The 16,035-nt window shown below is 37.6% G+C and overlaps 1 protein-coding gene across 1 annotated transcript; it reads right to left on the bottom strand.

The window, feature by feature from the left end:
• Positions 1-7,892: 7,892 nt before the first annotated feature.
• LOC129788166 (fatty acid synthase-like) lies at positions 7,893-15,819 on the bottom strand. The gene is made up of 7 exons (XM_055824211.1): positions 15,425-15,819; positions 13,703-15,366; positions 9,358-13,639; positions 9,117-9,283; positions 8,557-9,054; positions 8,300-8,443; positions 7,893-8,191 (listed from the first exon to the last, which is right to left on the bottom strand). The coding sequence occupies exons 1-7, from the start codon at positions 15,747-15,749 to the stop codon at positions 8,081-8,083; spliced, it is 7,191 nt and encodes a 2,396-aa protein (XP_055680186.1). The 5' UTR covers positions 15,750-15,819; the 3' UTR covers positions 7,893-8,080.
• Positions 15,820-16,035: the final 216 nt, after the last annotated feature.

Genomic DNA, 16,035 nt, shown 5'->3' with positions numbered 1-16,035 from the left:
CCTTAATTTTTAAGGCACGTTTAAACACCTTTCTTGGTTACTCACACTGTAATTTTAAAACATCATCAGGAACTAGAGTTACCACCTCTAGGGGTTTACCCGAAGACTTCGGGTTTCAGGGTATGATCTCCGGGCTGCAGATTCAGGATTTTCTCCACTTTTGCTTTTATATTCGGCTGTATCAGAAAACTAAAAAAAAAAAACGTAAATTGAATATACTCTGTAATTTAAGAAGTTTCGATTTTTTAGCTAAAAGAAAATTGTCTTAAGTCAGATATGAGTTTTTCTAAACCAGAATAAACTTCTTTAATTTTGACCACAGTTTCCTTCAACCTAGGTTTAAGTTTTTAAAGTCAGTCCTAAGATTTTTATGCATGTAGACTAGACTTAAGTTTTTTTTAAAGGTCAGCCTTTTACTAGGTTAGGCTTTTTAGGTTTCAAGGTTAGAGATCAGGCTGAACTGAGGTCGATTTCGTCTTAAAAGTCTGACCTAAAGGGACTGAGGTTCGGCTTAAAAAAATAGGCCTGGCTTAATAAACGGCTTAACTTTATTTCCTAAGTCAGGAACTGTAGAAAAATTGATTAAATAAATAATCATTTAGACCGCAAAAACTCCACGAATTTCTTCGTCAACTCATTCATATGTTTCTAAGATATAAGCGAGAGGGGATGGGAGTGGGCGAAGAAGATCCACTTGGTGGGTGGGTGGAGAAGCAAAAAGAAGGGAAATCTAACAAAAGGGGATACAAAATTCATAACGGAGAAAATTTTAATCTGCGAAAATAGCGTGTTTTATGACGAAACGTACTTGTTAACGTTTCTTTGCACCACGTCGCCGTAGAAATGTAAATACCCCAGAGACATTTATAATACCGTGGAATAATTGCAGAAATGAAAAAGATAACAAATAATGTGTACCTTAGCTATGATGATTCCAAAATTGTATGAGAAAGTATATATGTATGTGTGTGGGGGGAATTGTTAGGGAAATGTGGCTCAGCATGGCGTATGGGGGTGGGACCACATGACGGAATTTTCGTGGACTCTGTGTGTTGATCTAGCGGCAGGGGAGGGAAGGTGCGGATATGCGGGAGGAAGGATATCAAATTCATTTTGCATATAGTGGGGTAAAGGAATATTTGGAGGAAAAGCACAAGAATATTTGCATCGTAAACGGATGTGAGAAATTGGTGCACAACCGAATGTCCTCATCTTAGGAAGCGAGAGAGAGAGATAGAGGGAGGGAGAGTCTGGTAACCAGTAGAATAAATACATTTTCGCCCCCTGCGGGCACCTATATATAGAATAGAAATCACTACATTTCACACAAGACTGGAGATCAAATATTAAATTTGTGTTGTATTATTGTATGTTCGGATGCCACATGTAGCAAAGCCTGTAGGTTAGGCGCATTCATCCCAAACCACATTGCCATATGAAGTAAGTACAAAACCAAGGGTGAAGGGGGTGATTGTACAAAAGCAAATATATACCAAAACATAGCCAACAAAACTGATGCTCTGTAGCTATGTAGATGTCTAGTTATGTATTGTATATAGTTTGGAAAACACAACTTTAGTGTGACAATATTTACAATTCGCATACAAACTTTGACCCAAATAGCGACAGTTTTCGAAGCTAAAAACTTTTTACACTCGCGCCAACGGATCCAAATTGCTTCCGACAGATGCTTTCGCGAAAAGCTCCACATACCTTTTGGCTTAAGCACTCCACCACCACACACACATCATGCCACACAACTGCTGCTGCGAAAACATACCAAAACAAGCCAGGATTTCATCCTTGGAAAACAATATCCTAAACACTCAAGCATATCCCTCTCGCCATATCTCCAAAACTCTCTCGTACACACTGCGAGACCCCAACATTGCGCCCCTCCTCACCCAAGCAGCAATGTTAGAAGCAACATAGCGTAAAGCTCAAGTCAATGGTCCCCGCATCAGCTTATAGAGTCACCCCCACATATGTGTGCCACCCACTCAATTCTGAAATTAATTCAAATTTGTGCATTGTAATAAACTGGTTGTAATTCGCACTGGAGGTGAAATTTAGATATCCTATGTCTTTGGGGGCCCACATATGTATGTAATAGATCGTTCGGGGAGATGATGGAATTAATAGAAATGCATGAGCTTCCCTCGCACCATCCTTCCACCCAGAAGATACAGCTCAACACTGTCGAGTTAATTTAGTCTATGACACCTCCCATGCAATCCCGGGGACAATTTGAATGTACTTCCTGCATCGATATTGAAATTAGGACCATTGAAATTGAGATTAATTTTATTTACACTGTGTTGGCAATTTCCGAGGAATTTCAAAGAGCTGCGAGGAGCATACTTACATAGAATTTACACAGTTTAATACTAAAAAGAATTAGAAAACAATGAAATTTTCCTTGAAACGTATCTTTTTAATTAATTGATGGGAAGCATAAGAGATCAAAAAAGGAAAGAGCAAATAAATACCAATTTATAACATGAAAAAATGTTTAACCCTTTAAGGGTCGTAAAGATATTTTTATAAGTGCCGTTAAAGTGTCGGTAGTTTTGGCAAAACGGTCGGTAATTTTGGTAAAAGTGTCGGTAGATTTGGTAAAAGTGTCGGTTATTTTGGACAAAAAAAGCGGTAATTTTGGCAACCAAACTTACCGACAATTTGACCAAACTTACCTACACTTTTGCCGATATTACCTACACTTTTGCCAAAGTTATCGCTTTTTTTGTCCAAAATAACCGACACTTTTACTAAAATTACCGACACTTTTACCAAAATTACCGACCGTTTTGCCAAAACTACCGACAAAAAGAATTATTCCTATTTTTATTGGATTGCTTCGAGAGCTGAAATAAAATATTTTTCTCAAAAATATCTTGATTTTTGAAACTTTCGGTTTTTCCTCCTTGATTTTCTTCGGGATGAATATTTACAAAATATTGCGCATATTAAGAAAATATATAATTTTTATCAATTAATTTTTACAAGAATAAATTGAATCTGAAACCTTTGAAAAATATTAACCGCTTAAGGTCCATTGGGTCATACGCTGACCCAAAGACTCAGAGTTGAGATTTTTCGCCAAAAATGTCTTATTTGAGCACAAAGGAAACCCTAAAAATTATTTTTAGTGCAATTAGCTTGCTAGATTGATCGCGGACCTTAAAGGGTTAACCAGAAAAATCACAAATATTTCCAAGATTTTAGAACTTATTCAAAGAAGAAGAAAAAAAATTGCTGGGTATATATAACTCTTTCAGAGCTTTTTTCTGCAAATCCAGTAAAACAGCGACTGCATTTGCGATTGTATGTGCCATCTAGCGCAATAAAATAATTATTTTCAGGAGAAATACTTCTCTGGGGGTCCTTGTTTTAATATGCATTAATGCACAAAAGGCAGATTCACTCAAAGAGCATGATGAAGTGGTGAAAGCTCAATTGTTCCACTCTTATTCTCATTTTCCGTTGAAGCTACTCTCGCTCTCTCTCTCACTCTGTGAAATTTTCCAAGTGGGGTATTTGTGGCGTCCACATAAACAGTTTCATGCTGAGATTTAAACTCTCTGTGTGCATATTGGAGTGGGAGCTGATGGGGAATTCCAAGATGAGAACACGATGCTTGGGAGTATTCTATGTGAGGTTTTATTGTAATTCTTGAAGGAGTTTCGAGACTTGGATGCGAGGGGATAAATGAAAATTGCCGGCTTGCATTTCTCTGATATCACTTGTACTCTATCTCTGTGTGTAATAACCTCCTATATACATATATACTATTCTTGTGAGGGTCCTGCTTTCAACTCTATCCCAAGACTGAATGAAAGGAAGTTGGAGGGTGGTGGGTGTGGTGGTGGTTGTATTTGGCAATGGGAGAATCATCATTTAAATTGGAAGGAATGTAATGTGTGGGATTAATTGGATTTTAGGACCATTTCTTCAACACTGTAATTGCCTTGTTATACCTTACAAATACCCATCTCGAAGGCGCATATACGAGATTAACGATAGAGTTGGGAAAATGTGAATTGATTTGAATTTTCTATGAATGTTAAATGCGAAAAACAAGAGCTTTTGCATTCTAAAGTCAATTTCGGGGCACAATTTCGTTTCTCATTATATCGCACACCCAAGACTTTCCATCCTACATAGCTACACCCTCCCCCCCCCCTCTCCTCTTATTTCGCATATTTCTTTGAGATGGAAAACATCGACCTTTGCTTGTAAATTGCAGGGTAATTGTTATTTCAATGGGTGTGAGAATCACTCACCTTTCACGCTCCCCCTTTCCACTACATCGTCCTGCCATGGCTTATGAAGAAAACTTTCTCGTACAGCTTATAAACTTTCCACGCGCGCTTACGATGGGATTTCATATTTCTGTGTGTGCAAGCCTCCTCTCTTACCTAACAATGTGTCCCTGGGAATGCTCTGAAATTATTAAGTTTTCTCTTCTTTTTTTTCCCTCACTCCTGCAATATAAATAAAAACCATTCAGAGGAGTCTTGTATTGCAGTTTGAGACGGTGAAAAGAATTTGCAATTCAATTTTTAAATGCATTATCTCTGTTTTTATAAAAACTCTTTATTGTTGTTACGAATTACAGAACAAAGAGTGGAAAAAATTGCATTTTTTCTCATAAGATTTTCTACTTGAGTATTTTGGATTTTTTTTTGAGTTTTCTTCTTTTTCAAAAAGGGGGTAATTGAAAATTAAGGGAAATTTATTGAAATTGTTTAAAGTTTATTGTATCTTATGTATTACTAATACTTCATCTTATAAGCATAACTATGTATGAGTCAACAATGCTAAGTTTACTAATCAGCTTTGTGAATAAATCATGCAAGAAATTGGGTTAGTTTGGAGATTCATAATCCGAGTACAATCTCACTTCTTGATTAATATAGAAGAGAATTGCTCAATTTAGTCCTTTTGCTCTCAATTTGATTAGAACTGGGTGAAATTCACTAGTCAGACAGACTTAAGATTCCTTAAAAAAAACTTTAATTTTCTTAAGATTTTTAAAGTTTACTTAAGATTCTTTAAGATTTCGAATGTCTTACGTTTTCTTAAGATTCCTTGAGGAAAAACTTAAAAGGTCTTGAGAAAAATTTAAGATTCCTAATTTTTTTTTAAATGAAAATTAAAGATCCCTTAAGTAAATTGAGCAAAATGCATAATCTAGCTGATTTCTACGAATTTCAATGCCCAAAACCAGAAAAAATTATCAAAAAATGTGCATTTAGCCTAATTCAGCTTGATTGTAGAAATCTTGATTTTTGCTTAAAAATCTTAAAAATCTAAAAATTTTCTAACGAGATCTTAAGTATTTTCTCAAGGAATTTTAAGAAATATTATGAAAACTTGAGACATTCTTAAGGAAACTTTAAGAAAACTTAAGTCTGTCTGACTAGTGAATGTCAGCATAGAAATTATGTAAATAAAAGATTTTTTAATAAATAATTTTTAAGCTAAAATAAAATTTTATTTAGGAAAAATTTTGATAATTTTCCATCAAGTCTTAGGTATTGATTTATTTTAATAAAATAAAATACTTTAGAAGGGCTTAGATGAGTTTCAAAATAAAGATCAGATTATCAAGAATTTCTTTCTATTTAAATCAATTCTAAATTAAATAAATATTTAGAAAACCGTAATAAAAACTCTTTGAAAAATATTCAAAATTCTCCAAAAAGAGCCAAAAAAAATCGCTTTTATTAGAAATTCACGAGCAAGCTTGTCAAGAAAAAAAAAGAAATAACTCCATGGAGGATTGTTATTCATGAATAGAGAGACAGGAATATGTGGGAGAAGTTTTCTTAACATTAAAATATCATTATGAATTCATTGTATAACATGGTGCATTTTGACACATTTCACGTTCTCCTCGCATCCAAGAGCAAATGGCATTTTCCTCTAAACATTACAATATGCTAATTTTTTTGAATAGAAAACATTTTGTATTCCAGCTGAAGAGTTGAAAAAAAGGAGCTCCGACTCCTTTTTAATTCAAATATAAAAAAAAACGAGAGAATCTTGATTTTTTGTCTCGACGTGATATTTATGGGGGTGGAAATTGAGGAGGGTGTATGTGTATGGGAAGACATGTGGAAAAAAATAATGCAAAAATACGATATATTTAAGCAGGGGCACGAACTTCATATATACATACGTACATAATCCCATTGTTGGCATTACACATTTTCGTCGTCAGGTGACAAGCATGAAGTGAGAAAAGTGAAATGCAGAGATATGACACGAAGTTGTCTTTTTTCTCACCTTTTTGAACCCACTCCCCCTTCCTCACTCCCACGCCTCCTCTTTCATCCAATCTCAGAGCTTTCAGCGTGTGTGTATCTATTATATAATGTACAGTTAATATAGCGTGGGAGCTTTGGCAGTGCAAAATGCGCGATAAACTTTTCTAATAAATTCTCACACCATGGGCTTTTGAAACCAAAAAAGCACATAACTTTTCACTCAAAAGTATATAATCAACAAGTACAACTGCCATGGATTTAGAATGAGACTCCACTTGGTGATATTTCAGGAAAAGTTTCCACCATAATGAGAACTACAGTGGATACTTTTAGTTTTTTTGTGGAGGGGTTGAGTTGTGTGGCTGGTGCGGAGAACTTTCATCGGATATTCGCCCCTTTTAGTAAAACTCTCAAAAGCTTTCAGATGAAATCTAAGACATGAAGTGAATGGCAATAGGACGAAATCTTACACACACACCCTTAGCAATTGTGTCCAGTAAAGAAAAAAGATGGAGAGGGAGGAAAATTTGGGAGGAGAATGTTAGGGCGAGTCCTTTCGTCCTTTTGTTCCCCTAAAGCTCTGCTAAACTTCTCTTTCCGCGGGATTATCCTCCCTTTTATTTGTTTTTGATTGTTTTGAGCAATGGCTGGGGTGAAAGGAAAGAAAAGAGATTAGATAAATGAATTGACACAGATTTTCAACAATCGATTAGGCTCAAATTTGACGGAGCGTCAAAAATACGATTTTCCAGGAGAATCAATGTAGGAAAAATGGGATTAAATTTGACGAGAATTTTTTCTTCTTCTTCCACCCCCATTTGAAGAAAAAAAAATACGATTTCTCCTTTAATAAAAATAAAACCTCATAGCACAAAAAAATATATAATTTTTAAAAGCTCTTGAAGAAAGCTTACAAATATGTATAGAAAACATATAAGTAGGGGAATCATCAAAAAAAAATTGCACCACTTTAGAAAAATAGAAAGAATAAAATTAACTTGGCATTTCATAAACAATTTCTGAGAGCTGAAGAAACAGTGAGGTCTGCTACCACTCACTACTTGGTGAGATGGGGTAAATGGGAGACACGGAGTGCAATAAAACTTGCAAAGTGGAAGCTTTTGGAGGGAAGGCACATTAAAACTTTCTCCCCCGGGTGTACACAGAAAAAAGCAACTTTTTCCGCGCCATTTAATTGTGTTATTTTATTCAAAGGGACTCATTAGTCTCAAGATAATTGGTTTTTGTGTAAATTTTTTTCTATCTATCTATCTCTCGTGATTTCAACCCATCATCAAAGAATTGCCAAATGAGAAAAGTGCCAAAAGCTCAGTTGAACGTCCAAAAGCTCATAGAGAGTCATTAAGTAGTTGATTTAGTAAGTATTTTTGCACATTATCATTGCATTTATTGCTTCCTCACACTCAAAGAGTCACAAAAAAATGATTGAGGGTGAAAAGGGAGTGATAAATAAATGCCTATAAATTCATAAAAGGGCCCAATAGTTGTATTTACTGCGGGACATTAGTGTAAAGGAGCAGGGAAGTAAAATATCATCAGTTCGTCTTAAATATTTGCTATTTTCAGTACCTGATCAAAGGTAAATAAACGAAGAAAAATAAAGAAAAACAAAATTATTTAAATAATTTTCTTAAACGTTTTAATTTTTTAAAACAATATTAAAAGTAATAGAATTAATTATTTGAAAAAAGGAATTTTTTGGATCACTCCTAATGCTATTTTACCACCCACTCCTTCCCACTTAACGACAATACACCAATTTGTAATTTTCTGAAGCTCAAAAGCTCTCAATTGACAATACTTTGTATGATTTCTGCGACTTTTCGCACAGATTCTCCAGTGAGGAAGGTTCGGTGGTTCCCATCGACAGCATAAATTGTTACTTCCCTCTCGCAAAACTAAAAATAAAAATAAATAAATAAAAATTCTTTATAAAATCAAAAACAAAGAAATTTGAAAAAAAAATTCACTGCAAATGGAAAATGGAAAATGGAAAATTTTCTTACCTCTCCTAAGTCGTAGTCTTCCGGTAAATTGAGAGCTTTCAATGTACATTTAATAAGAGTAACGTTGGACTTTATTTTTCCACTTGCTTGATAAGCATCTGAAGCTGAGAGCTTTTTCAGAAAAGAGTCTGTTGCTGTAGAAATCTGCAGAGGAAATATTTTTGAAAATTAACTGTGAAAACGGTTCAATTTTCCCTACAATATTGAAGCTTTTTAGAGTGAGATAAAGCTCCTTATCAAAATATATAAGTACTTACAAGCTCATAATTTTGATTGGTGACTTTGTGCACTAATTCAGCGCATCTCCTTAGTTTTTCCTCATAAGTGGGTAAGGTTAAGAGTTCATTTGCAATAACTGTGGAATTCAGACGCGCAGTGGCCATGGCAAAATGGGCAAGACATTGAGCTTCACCATAAGCTCGAAATTCAACGGCAGATTTTCTCTGCTTTCGCAATTGTGTGTAGAAGTTTACAAAGCGCGGGGATCCATCTAAGAAGATCACATTGACTTCTTCTTTGAGAACATTCTCCAAATACCACGCCATTTCAAAGGCAATAATTGCCCCATATGAATATCCAGCGATTACATAGGGGCCCGTAGTTTGAACAGTTTTCATTTGTTTAATGTAGAATTTGGCGGTTTCCTGTAAGGACTCCAAGGGGACGTCCACAGTGCACTGAAGACCCCAAATTGGACGATCTAGCTCTGCTGCCAATTGCCTGAGAGCATCCACAACACCTCCCATAGCGTGGACCTGAGAGTTTTTTTCTTATTTTAAATCTTTAACTGTTAGATAACACAAAATTAGTCTTTTACCATAAATATTGGCCTCGGTTTGCCAATTTCTGAGTCCTTTGAGGGAAGACGAATCAAAACTTTCGTTGGCATGAGATCTTTGGAAAATTCAGCCTGTGCTACAAGCTGACTTTCAGGACTAAGTTCCTCTGGTTTTAACGTCGTTGTGGACGTTAGTGCTTTGCCATCTGAGGAAAAATCAATTTTATTTAATTTATTAAGAAAATTCATTTAAAAAATTAATAATCAGCTGAGAACTTACCATAAGCCTTTAATTTTTCAAATGTAAGATGCCCAATTTCCTGTACATTCAGCACTATATCATAATTCCTCTCTAGTGTCTGCTTAATCTCTGCACCCATTAGTGAGTCCATTCCTAGGTCTGTTAGTTTCGATGAGTTGGGAATTTTACTGAGATCACTGAATCCAAGAATATTTGCCACACATGTTGCTGGACTTGCTTCACCCGAATTGGCGGATTTTCTTTTGTCCGCAAGAACCATTGATGCTAGCACAGCATGAGGTTGCTGCATGAAGAGATCTAGAGTTTGTAGGCAGGATACCATCCTCTGGGGCAATGTTCCACCAATAATGGTGTTGTTGTCACCTAAATTTTCAATTACTAACCCCGTATCACCTATAGCTCCCCACTGAATGGCCATACCAGGATACCCAGCTGCCTGACGTGCTTCACACAGCCTTTCCATTGCTGAATTAGCTAAACCATAGTTTGTTTGGCCAATATTGCCACGTCCACAAGAAACACTGGAGAAGCAGATGAAGTAGTCCAAGTTAGGGCAGAGAGTTCGTGAAGCTTCATCGAGGAATTTTGTAGCAGTTACTTTGGGTAGGCAAACAGTGTGAAAATCTTTCTCCTGAAGATTTTCAAAAATATCATCACGCAGAACAGCGGCTAAATTAAAAATTCCACCTACAGATCCTAGTTCTGTTGCTTGCTTGAGGAGCTGTTTAGCACCTTGCTGTGTGGTTACATCATTTGTATCAACCACCACGTTCACACCATTCTTCTTCCAACGTTGCACCATCATGCACTGATAGCCTGTCTTTATTCCACTTCTAGACGATGCCACGATGTTCTTTGCTCCACGAGAAATTAGCCAATGAATTAATTCAAGTCCAAATCCGCCTAATCCACCGATGATCACGTACGTCTTCACCTTATGCAGATACGTTCTCGGAATGGCTGAGATCAGCTTAGGTTTTGGTAGTAAAGTTTTCTCCTTTTCCTCATCACGTACTTTGATGACTACCTTGCCAATGTGCTTTCCAGATGCCATAAAGCGGAAAGCTTGCTCCACATGCTGATCATCAAAGACAGTTGTTGGCAATGGCTGAACAGCCCCACTCTTAATTCCATCATAAATTAGCCTTTCAACTTCAGAAATTACCTCTTCGTAGTTATTTATAATACTATCCAGGAAAATTCCGTGGAAACTGCTATTTTTGAGGAATACAGACGTTCCCATGGGAGTGTTATTGTTGAGATCAAATTTACCAATCTCTAGGAATCTCCCATTCAACCCTAAGCACCTTACAGATGCTTGAAATTTATCATCAGCCAATGAATTCAATACCAAATCCACACCTCTGCCACTGGTTTCACGCATAATCATCTGTTCAAAGGAACAATCGCGTGAATTTCCAATACATTGATCCTTTAGCTGTGGGAAGGTTTTTCGAAGGAACTCCCGCTTTTCCTTGCTCCCAACTGTGGTGAATACGGTAAGGCCAGCATGGAGAGCCACATAAATTGCAGCTAATCCAACACCACCAGACCCGGCATGTATGAGAATACTCTCACCTTTCTTCATTTTCCCGCGCATAACGAGCGCATAGTACACAGTTGAGTAGACAATTGGAATTGTTGATGCTTGCTCCAGAGTCCATGAATCCGGTACAGGCCACATCATGGCTTTTCGTACAACACACGTCGTTGAGAGAGATTTGGACGGTACCATCGCCATTATTCGTTTTCCATTTGAACTACGTCCAGAAAATTCAATTCCAAGAACACACTCTTCTTTAGCTATATACTTTGGCAGGGAATCAGTGGAAAGTTTTCCAGAACTCAGCATAATATCGCGGAAATTTAGTGGTGCGTAGTAAACGGTACAGAGGTCAAAATTGGGATCATTGAGATCTGGGCGATCGCAGCTGAGAGGTCCTTCAATCCACCTCAAACTGGATAGATCTCCTTTTGTTAGGACATTCACATAGGCATGCTCAACTTGCATTGAGGCTACATTTGGCTGGCAATCTAACTTAAGGTGCCGAAATGTACCCCAAATTCCATTCTTAAGAACATTTATAGTTAGATTCTTAGCCACCTGATTAGCATAGATGGGATTAGAGAAGGAGAATTGTGGAGCTTTTTTGTCTTGAATAAAGAATAATCTCGCAAATTTCCCCCCTGTTTCATTCTTTAGGCAATTCAAGAAGCCCACAGCGCCAAAGAATTCTTCACTTTGGCATACAATATAAATGAGTTTCTTCTCATGCTCTGCCTTAAGAATGGCTGACTTGAGTTCATCCAACCACTTAAAATTCCTCTCAGTCACGTTAATAATTTGATAGTTGTGAGACTTTATATCAAATGTAGGACGAAGAAGAAGAAATATCCTCTTTGAGGAAATTTGTGAAGAAATCACAGAAAAATTGAGCTTTGCAAAAAGCTTTTCAAGCTTTTCAAGCTCGTTGTTGGCTGATTCTTCAAGTAGAACAAAACCATCTTCCTTGATGGATTCTCTGATGTTTCTCAAAATTAATTGAGCATGAATATGTGTAAGAACATCCGCTGCTATGTACAAATTGTAGCTGCTTTCAAGAGGTCCTGCTGTGATATTTTTAATAAAAATATTAATCTCAGATTCTCTAACGAATTCTTCCAATTCTGGCGTATTATTCTTCACCACAATGGCTACATCACTAGCCAGGGCAGGTTGATTTTCAATAATTTTCTGTACGGCTGGACTTACAAGAGCTTCTGGTTCTCTATCCAGTACCAACTCAGCTGTCTTTATCTTGAAAGCTCCTTTGCAATTTTCAATGGCAAGCTGAACTGCATTTGCAATTGCATGCTCCTTTGCCAAATCTTGTTGCTCTGAAAGCTCCTGTTTGTTGTAATTCGGTATGAATGTGTATCTCTCCAATTTCGGGGATGAATGAGAATCTTGACGTCGTGGAGCTGATGTTGCACACAAACCACGCATTTCCACGCCGCCACTCTTAATCACATTGATATCTTTATACATGTACACGGGAAAAATTATCTTCCCTTCATCTGAGCTATATTCTGCTGCTAGCTTGAGATGCTTTTCCGGGTCAATTAAAATTTTCTCAATGCGTTTTGGTAGGTACAAACCACGTAAATCCGTTCCCAAGATACTGAATTGAATGGCTGTATCCATAAATGATACCCAATTCCCAATCCATTCCAATTTTCCCTGATCCGCATTGGGATTTGCCTGTACAACACCACGAAATTGACCACTGTAGTCATATCCACGAAGGCGCAATTCCTTGTAGAAATCATTTTTAGTCAATTGCAAATTATTTGTTGACTCAGGAATTGGATTCAGGGGTAATTCCTCTTGCTCAATGTTCTCGGAAATTCGAATATTTCCCGACATAACTAACGTACCCCCTTCGCAGATTTCAAACTTCCCTGAGCCATCGAAAAAATTAACTCCAAGCTTCACGGTACCATCTCCTGGTAAAATTGTGGCACGATGAAAGATAAGATTTTCCAGGACAACTGGTAGACGTTCGAAGGTATTTCCTCGTGATTTTGCAAATTGACGCCAAGCGAGCATAATGTATCCTGTGGCGGGAAAAAGGACACGACCATCTATGTTGTGTCCCGCCAAAAAGGCATCTTTCTCATTGGAAAGATTGAAATCCACAACGGTTTCCCCTGAGGTATTAATCATACCGAATTTCGGTACTGCCCACTTATGCGAATGATCCCATTTGATCCGTGAATTAATCATCCGTGTACCACGTCCTACGGGAAAAGATACCGCGCGGAAAAGCTTTCCAACAGCTGGTTGAGCTCCATTTCCATAGAGTTTCCCGATGTTGCTTAGCATAAAACGAATGTTATTGTCATGATTGCGCTTTACAAGACTCAAATTGGTTACATCCTTCCCAAGGGATCGCTTAAGGATAGCCTGAAGAAGCCCATGAGGAGCGATTTCAATGCAAATTGCATTTTTTGGAATGTGCTGTACAGCTTCGTGGAATAAAACTGGAGACAGGAGGTTGTTAACATGATAATCAGCTGAGCTTTTCTTAGCCAGCGATGTACTCCATGCTGCTTCAGGGATACTCGAACTTATCCATTTTTCCGTGCGATCCTTTGGGTTTGAGATAATTTTTTCGAGTGACTTCTGAAGCTTTGGCCCAGCTTTTGCTATGTACTTGCTGTGAAAAGCTCTCCCAGATGTATTAACAGCTCTGGCAAATATTCCTTCCTTTTGAAGGATTTCCACAAATTTGTAAATTGATTCTGTTGGTCCAGAGATCTGGAAAGAAAATAAATTTTCTTTCGTGAAATTAATGATTTAAAAAAAAATCAGTGGACTTACCGTGACGTTATCTGCGCTGTTATTGCAAGCAGGAAGAATATCGCTGGGTAGGCGTTTCAGGCATTCCTCCCAGGATAGGCCAACGGATGCCATCATCCCGGGAATTAGTTCAGTATCCACAATACTCCTCCCACGCCAATATGCTGCCAGAATTACTTGTTCCGGTGTAAAACATCCATCAGCATAGGCACATCCTAGCTCACCTACTGAATGCCCAACAATGCAATCAGGCACAATTCCAAGTTTCATAAGGATATCAGTGAGAGCAACTTGCATTGCAGCAATTGCCACGAAATTATCCAAAATATCGAATTTTGATTCATCCATTTCTGTTAAAATATTGAGAAGATCGACGCCTTCGGGACGCAGAGTTTCAGCACAACGTTGGATTACGCTGCTGAAGACATCAATTTGCATCAATTCCTTAGCCATGTGTGCCCACTGGGAGCCCATGCCTGAGTATACGAAGACAATGGGACGATTGATCTCTGTCACAGCAATTACTTCATTCTGTGCCACATCCTGGCCTACAATGGTGTATCCACGGTAGATGTGAAGAGGAATATTTGTGGTGTAGACTTCATTGACAAGGGCTAAATATTCTTCGTCCTCAGCATGAGCCTCAATGTCCTTCAGGAGAGTCTCCACAGCTTCAGCAGTACGTCCTGACGCAACCACCAATCGTGGTAAATTATCTGGAGCTTTTATAGCTTTGGGATTTGGATTGGATTTCATTATAAGATTAACATTTACACCGCCAAAACCAAAATTATTCACAGCAACAATGCCACCATCCCATGGGGTATTCCTATCCACAACCTTAAGGCGCCCATCAGTTAGCCCAGGTATTTTGGGATTCGGGATTTTGTAGTTCAAATTCCCCGGGATAACGCCTTCCTCCATGGCAATAATTAATTTTGCAATGGAACACAGCCCGGATGCTGGTTCAGCATGACCCATGTTGGATTTAACAGAACCAATTGGAAGAGGTGTTGTGCGATCTTTGCAGAAGACATCACAGATCACATTAACTTCCTCTGGATCTCCAACAGTTGTTCCAGTTCCGTGCGCCTCAACGTAAGCAACATCGCGTGGATTGAGATTTATTTCTTCAAATGTCTCCTCAATGAGCCTCTTTTGCATCTTACTACTGGGATACGTAATACCTTGCTCCTTGGCACCGTCTGTATTTGTACGTATGTTGAGGATTGTTGCATACACACGATTGGCATCTTTTGCCTTCTGCAGGAAGGTCACACAGCATGCATCTGCCCTGATGTATCCATCGGCAGATTCATCGAATATATTGGCTCTTCCTTCGGGGCTCAACATTTTCAGTTTTTTGAATTGTAATGACGTAATGGGTTTGAGGATGAGGCATAATCCAGCAACTATGGCTGCATCACAACGTCCTGCACGAATGTCTGCAAATGCCTGATTCATTGCATAGAGAGAACTGGAGCATGCTGTATCAACAGTATGACTTGGGCCGCAAAAATCAAATGTATAAGAGATGCGATTTGCAAATAAAGATCGAATGCACCCTAACATGCCGTATTCATTCACAAGATCAGGACTACTACTCCAATACTCTTCGGCTTCACACGTTGAACAACCAACGTAAACTCCAGTACGGGAACCTCGCAAATTTCGAGGATTTTGTCCTTAAAAAAATTGATAAATTAAATAAAATTTAAAAAAAGAAAATCCTTTTATACGCACCTGAGTCAACAATTGCTTCAAAGGTGGACTCAAGAACCATTCTAACAACTGGGTCTGTTGATTCGGCTTGTTTTTGATGAATACCGAAGAAGAAATGATCAAAATTCTCCAAATCTTCATCCTTGATCTTTCCAATTCGAGCCGGGAGGCCATACAGACCATTTGGCCAACGACGTGGTTCATCATTGATCATATCAACGCCATTGAAGAGATTATTTCTGAATTCTTCGACGTTTGAACTCTCAGGGAAGCGTCCTGAGAAGCCAGAAATTACAATTTCTTCATGATTTCTTTCTGAAGAATAATCCCTCATTCTGGTGGACATCCTTTTGATTTTTTTTATGTTTTTTTTTCTCTTTTCTAATTTGTTGTAATTAAATCTTTATTTTTACTTTGATTTTGAAAGTAGGTAAACTGAAAAGTCTAAAAATAAAAAAAAAGTTTAGAACCTTTGAAATTGGAGAAGAACAAGAAAAGGTAAAAGGAGGCTATTCACTTTGAGCTTCTCGGAATATCTTTCCAAACAGAATTTAGAAAAATTCCAGAATAGGAAATAGGAATTCCAAATCAGGTAGTACCTACCTAAAATTCTAAAAATCTTTATTTAAAAA

This window comes from Lutzomyia longipalpis, chromosome 1, assembly GCF_024334085.1.
Source record: "Lutzomyia longipalpis isolate SR_M1_2022 chromosome 1, ASM2433408v1".
Taxonomy (NCBI): Eukaryota; Metazoa; Arthropoda; class Insecta; order Diptera; family Psychodidae; genus Lutzomyia; species Lutzomyia longipalpis.
Note: the sequence above shows the minus strand (reverse complement) of the source record. Positions and strands in the feature narration are given on the sequence as shown.